The sequence below is a fragment of the Gossypium hirsutum genome, chromosome D04 (assembly GCF_007990345.1).
Source record: "Gossypium hirsutum isolate 1008001.06 chromosome D04, Gossypium_hirsutum_v2.1, whole genome shotgun sequence".
Taxonomy (NCBI): domain Eukaryota; kingdom Viridiplantae; phylum Streptophyta; class Magnoliopsida; order Malvales; family Malvaceae; genus Gossypium; species Gossypium hirsutum.
The window spans coordinates 7,973,003-7,979,732 of NC_053440.1; the positions used below are offsets into that span (position 1 = coordinate 7,973,003).

Below are 6,730 nucleotides of genomic sequence, written 5' to 3' on the forward strand. Positions count from 1 at the left end.
AATGGTGCATAGATGTATATAATTATATATCGTATAGCTATACGTTTGAAACTTCATTTGGAAATATTTGATGATATGAGGGCTATAATTGCAAGAACAATTTTCGAATATGTATATGTATAATTAAGTATAATCTTTGAGTTTGATTAAGGGTATATATTGTATATACTTTAATAATTTTGAATGAATGTCTCTGTGTGAATTGAAGAATATACATGTATATTTTCGAATAAGTTCTGAACATATTTCAAGGTTTAAATGTTAAGTATATTTATATATATGGAAATATCGAATAGGTAATAATATACATATATAGTTATTTCGTATAAGTGTAAGTATATGAGTTAAAATATAATGTATGAATTGTCTATATATATGTGTTAGTTAATGTATATTTGAGTTTTATAAGTTAAAACAAATTGCATAGATTCTATATATATATTTAGTCGAATATATATATATGCTGAATTTTGTAAGTTGGATGAAATTTAATGGATTACATATATGTTAGCCGAATGTATGTATTGAATTCGATAAGTTGAAATTAATCACATGAATTATATGTATGTTAGTTAATGTTTGCTTTGAGTTTTATAAGTTGAAGCTTATAATATAAAAGAAAATATATATAATATTCGAATGCAGGTATTGAGTTCTATGAGCTGAATTTAATGATATGAACTATAGAGATGTTATTCAAATGTATGTTTGCTACGAAGATTGGAATAATAATTCGATTCTTGCTGAGATACGATTATTGAAAAGATTTATATGAGATATAAAGAATATCTAGATTTTCTTATAAAGAATTTAGTCAAAGACCAATTTCATATCCGTGGTATTCAGGCTCGATGCCTAGCAGATGTAGTGCCGGTGAATTAATTCAGACTTTAAGTCTAGCAGGCTAAGTGCCGGTGATCTGAACCAGCCGGTGATCTGAATCAGGTTATAAACCTAGCAGGCTACGTGCCAGTGATATGAATTAGGCTATAAGCCTAGCAGGCTAAGTGCCGGTGAATATGTTAAATTAAGTGATTATATGCATGTGATATATATAAATATATAAATGATTTTGGGTTATATATAATGAATAAGTATATGAATATTTATTTATATGTATTCGATGAGCTTATAAATGTTTGGATATAGTGAATAGGCACATATATTGGTTGATATGAAAATTGTTGAATATACATGTATGCAATCGGCACATGTGGATTAGAAGTATAAATGTGCATTTGATTCATGTAGTTGATAAGTAAAAATATAAGCTTTTGACATATGTATTTGAAAGATCATAGATATGCATTCATGAAATGCAAATGATAAGTATATTTGGAATTTGTATATGCATATAATGATTATACATATGTTCGTTTATATGTATTTTAGATATGCTATAAACTTACTAATTTAGAAAAGCTTACTTTGATTGTTTTTGTCCATTTGTTTATAGATTTTGGAGACGCGTTACGAGCTCGGGGATCATCAGCATAGTCTATCACACTATTGACTTCTTTTGGTATTTTGTTAAAAATTTGAACTCGATCTTATGGCATGTATAGGTTTGAGTATGTTTTTGGTTAGTTTTGGATCGTAAAATATAAATAGCCATGCGAAAATGATTTAAATTCCATGTTTGTGATCAGTTTGGTTTTAAAAAAAATGGTTGTGTTTGTTTGGTAATGCCTCGTAACCCTAATTCGGTGACGGATACGGGTTAGGGGTGCTACACATCAAACACTAGCTCACCAACACCTATACTCCTCAACAGGAATGGTGTTAGTGAAAGAAAAAATAGAAGCTTGATGGATATGGCCAGGTGCTTGATGTTTGAGAAGAATTTGCCCAAAACCTTATGGGCTGAGGTAGTTAACACTGTTGTGTATATCCAAAACAAACTCCCAACTAAGGCTTTGGCTCATAAAACTCCATTTGAGGCCTGGTTTGGGTTTAAACCATCTCTGGCTCACCTGAGGATCTTTGGTTGCATATGCTATGCATATGTCCCAATTGTGAAAAGGGACAAACTGTCAAAAAGGGCTCAACTTGACATTTTGGAGGGCTACAGCACTAGCAAAAAGGGATATAGGATCTTGGATCCTTCAGCAAACAAGGTGATTACGAGTAGAGATGTGGTATTCGATTAGATGTCAAGCTGAAACTGAGAGAAGATAGAGCCAGAGGAAGTTTCTAAAGACCTTGTAGCAGATTAGGCTGAATCTAATCAGAATGGTCCTGAAATGGACATTGATGATGAACTAGTCAGGGGCACTAGACCATTGGCTGAGATTTATGAAAGAGCTCAAATAGCCATAGTGGAACCAAGCTGCTTTGAAGAAGCTGAAGCTCAGCAAGGGTGGAAATAGGCAATGGTTGATGAAATCAGTATGATTGAGAAGAATTAGACTTGGGAACTAGTTGAAAGACCAACCAACAAGAAGACCATTGGAGTGAAATGGGTCTATCGAGCCAAACATAATGCTGATGGAAGTTTGAACAAGTTGAAAGCTAGGCTAGTTGTGAAGGGGTTTAGCCAAAAGTATAGCATAGACTATCTAGAGACCTTTGCACCTGTGGTCAGGCTTGACACCATTAGACTGCTAGTTGCCTTAGCAGCACAAATGCAGTAGAAAATTTATCAGCTCGATATGAAGTCAGCCTACCTCAATAGACTTCGTGAAGAAGAAATCTATGTTGAACAAGCTCAAGGTTTCAAAGTGGCTGGTAAGGAAGACATGGTTTACAGATTGAAGAAAGCCTTGTATGGCTTGAAATAGGCACCAAGGGCCTGATATAACAAGATTGATAGCTACTTGGTCAGTTTAGGATTTGAAAGGAGCATTAGTGAGCCAACATTGCATGTTAAGAAAGAAGGGGTGCAAACTTAGCTCATTGTATCATTGTATGTTGATGATCTGTTGGTGACAAGAGGAGACCAAGCAATTTTGATTGATTTCAAAGTTAAGATGCAACAGATGTTTGAGATGTCTGATCTAGGAATGATGATTTATTTTCTTGGCATAGAGGTGACACAAACACAGGATGGAATATTCCTAATTCAGAAAGCCTTTGCCTCAAAAATTCTCACCAAATTCTCCATGCAAAACAACAAGGCAACAGACACTCCAGTTGCCATGGGAGAAAAATTATCGAGCCAAGGCAATTTTGAGCAGATTAGTGAAACTGTTTATAGGAGCCTAGTTGGTTGTTTGCTATACTTGACTGCCACTAGGCTAGATATCACGTTTGCTGTAAGTTTGCTCTCAAGGTTTATGCACTGTCGCAATGAGAAACATTTTCAAGCTGTAAAAAGGGTGCTCAAGTATATCAAGGGTACCCTAAGTCATGGAATGCTGTATAGTAGAGCTAAAAGCATGAAATTAGTTGGATATGCTGATAGTGACAGGGCTGGATCAATAGATGACATGAAAAGCATTTCAGGCTATCTATTTACCTTTGGTTCAGCCATTTTTTGCTGGAGCTCAAAGAAGCAAATAGTAGTTGCACAATCCACTACTAAAGCTGAATATGTAACAGCTGCAAGTGCTGTCAACCAAGCCATTTGGCTAAGAAAAATCATGGTAGATTTGAATGTACACCAAAAGGAAGCAACAAAGATCTTTTGTGACAATCAGTCTGCTGTTGCAATTGCAAAGAATCCAGTGTTCCATGGAAAGAAAAAACACTTCAACATTAAGCTTCATGTTTTTAGAGAAATGGAGCAAGCACAGGAAGTGAAACTGATTCATTGCAATTCAGAGGACCAACTTGCTGATATTTTGACTGATCCCCTTAGTGTATCAAAATTCGAGCACTCGAGAATGAGTTTAGGAGTTTGCAGCATGCAAGCCAAGGAGGAATGTTGAAGTTGGCTAGCATGCTGCCCTGCTACACCAGGAACAGCTCGAGGCAGTGAAGTTGCAGTAGAAGATCGAGCTACTGTTCTTTTTTTTTACTTTTGAATTAATGTTTTGTAACTTAGTTGAAAACAAACATGTTGCACTTGATGTTTTAGGTGTTGAAAAGATGAAAAATCAGCTTGTCTATGTGTGCAAGTAAGGTTTTGTACGTTACAATGTAATTAGTGGAGTTAGGTAGTGTTTTAGGTGCTGATTTGTTTATGCTGACCAGCTCATGTCTGATATTTGTATTGGCTTTAAGCCATTGTTCAATCTTAATGATTAGTCAACCAAGAATTGCTCATCAAATACTCTCTCTTTTTAGCTTTCATTTTTTTCTGTTCTTAGAAGCTTAATTTGTTCTTGAATTCTGCTTGTTTCTTTTGCAAGTCTCGAGCCTTGTTGCTCAAGTCTCAGCTGACTTTGCTTGCACTTTGATCTTAACACCAACACCGACCCATGATCAGGTCTAGTTAGGAGGCTTCAATTTGAGAAAACGAGAATGAGTTGCATATGTCAATATTTAAAATTTAAACCTTCTAATTGCAAATTCATAAAAGTAAATGCATAAGCTAATCAAACTAAACTTCGGGTTTAAGTCATTGGAATTTAGAAATTTTCTATGATATCTAAAACAGATGTGTAAGTGCCAAAAATTACCAGACAAACTCCCACTATAATTATAAGGCATATACCAACTAATTGGCCATTGAATCTTCGATAAATACCTGAAATCTTCAAGTAGCATAAGCGTGGTAGTATTATAGAAGCAGTGATACTTAAAAGTGCTCCTACCAGGGACATCAGTGAACCAAAGAATGGAATCGCTAGTGCCACAAGAACGGTGCTGATCAACAAGTTGGTGCCGATGAGGATGCTGAGGAATCGCAGGTTGTAACGACATGAAAATCGGGTTTTAATGGCATTAACGATTGGAGTAACCATCAATGCGTATTTGGCTATGGGGTTCACCAGGGTCGTGTAGATGGCTACTTTTGAACTGATGCTTGCTGGAAGATTCAATGTTACCTGTGATTGAATTTGTGGTCCGAACATTAAGTACCCGAAGATTGCCATTGATGCATACGTGATGGTACACAAGATAAAGCATACAACTAGTACCTGAGAAAAAAAATTATCCGGTTACATGTTTTTCGATCGAAAATAGCATCCAATTGAAATTGCTATCTAGAAGAAATACTTACATTGGAGAACTGATGTTTTTTCTTCATAAAAGTGTAGAGTGTAGGGAAAACTGGATGTGCACAATAGCAGAAAGCATATAAGCTGATAGCAGTCAACATTCCATCCCAATTGACCAATGTTCCCTTTTGTTGAAACCCAATCCCTTCAAACGCACCGGTCCATATAATGGAACCAAGTATGATTCCAGAAGCTAAAACCCCACTGGCTGACACATATGAAAGAAGGCTCAAGTTATCTAACCAAACTGTGGGCAATATTATGAGGCTTACTATTATGATAAACCCTTGTTTCCCACCAATTGTTAGTCCTTGACCAACTTCAAATTCCATGTTTGGGAACAAATTTTGAAGATTATCTCCTTCTAAAATCAAGAATCCTGTAGCAACTAAGTAAAGCTCGATGTACATGAAAATGGAGACTATCAATCTTCCTTTCTTCCCGAATGCAAGCTCGCCGATGTCGGGATAAGTTCGGATATTCGAATCTGAATCCATGCATCTTTGGATTAATAAGCCAGAGAAGAATGCAGCAGTGGCAATGGCGAAAAGAAGAATCAAGCTTAACCATCCTCCTGATGCTAGTGCATATGGGGTTGATAATATCCCGACTCCTAGAAAATTAGTTTAAAAAAAAATCATATCAGAGAATTGTCAAAGGAACTCAAACTGTTCTTGACAACTTAAAATAGAAACTGGGAAAAGGATCTATTTAAGATGAAAATTTTAAGAACAAAGAACTTAAAAGTAGAACCTGAAAGAGCATTAAGCCCATTGAAACAGGTTTTGAAGAAAGAGTTAGTTGTTGAACATGAATGGGATGAATTTGGTTCAATTTCCTCTAGTTTGGTTACTAAAGCTTGTTTATTTTCATCATCTTCAATGAGAGGAAGAGTGAAGGATGATTCCTCTTCATCCATGGTCGCCATGATTGATTAGGGAAAGGTTCAAAGATAAAAGCTTCTGAAAAGGTAAGAAAGTGTAAAATAGATAGCAGTCATAAACCAAATATATATATATATACACACACAGTTACGTATTTGAATTTGTGTATTAATCAATCAAAACACATCAAAACTTAAATATATGCATTAGTTTATTGAGATTTAATTAACAAAAATACAAATTTAGATAGCAAACAACAAACAGTTTTGAAAATTGATAGTACATTGAAATTCAATGAGAAGGTTTGCCAGATAAAAACAAATTGAGAATGAGAATCCACCCATACCACAATATCTCGACAAATGAGTAATTTCCAGAACAACAAAGTTTTGTTTTCTGCAAACACTGTTTGTTTATAGAAAAAATTATTCATAAAATTAAATAAAATCACAGAAAACAAAAACTTTGAACATTGTGCTCTGCATGTAACTCTTTTGTCAGACATATTGTGGTATGGGTGGATTCCCATTCTCAAATTGTTTTAGCTAGAAAACCTTCTCATTGAATTCCACTGTACTACTTTCAATTTAAAAGAAAAGTTTCCTGTTAGGTATCTAAATTTGTATTTTAATTTTTCTTTTACTTATTAATCTTGATTGAAATATTCATCAAATAATTATATTTAATTAGGACAATAATTATGCAAGCGAACCCATATCTAGAGAACACGTGTTAATATTA

At 34.7% G+C, this 6,730-nt stretch overlaps 1 protein-coding gene across 1 annotated transcript; it reads right to left on the reverse strand.

The window, feature by feature from the left end:
- Positions 1-4,475: 4,475 nt before the first annotated feature.
- LOC107937400 (amino acid transporter AVT1I) lies at positions 4,476-6,495 on the reverse strand. The gene is made up of 3 exons (XM_041091881.1): positions 5,859-6,495; positions 5,108-5,718; positions 4,476-5,024 (listed from the first exon to the last, which is right to left on the reverse strand). Exons 1-3 carry the CDS (start codon positions 6,031-6,033, stop codon positions 4,512-4,514), a joined length of 1,299 nt encoding a protein of 432 aa, XP_040947815.1. The 5' UTR covers positions 6,034-6,495; the 3' UTR covers positions 4,476-4,511.
- Between the last annotated feature and the right edge of the window lie 235 nt (positions 6,496-6,730).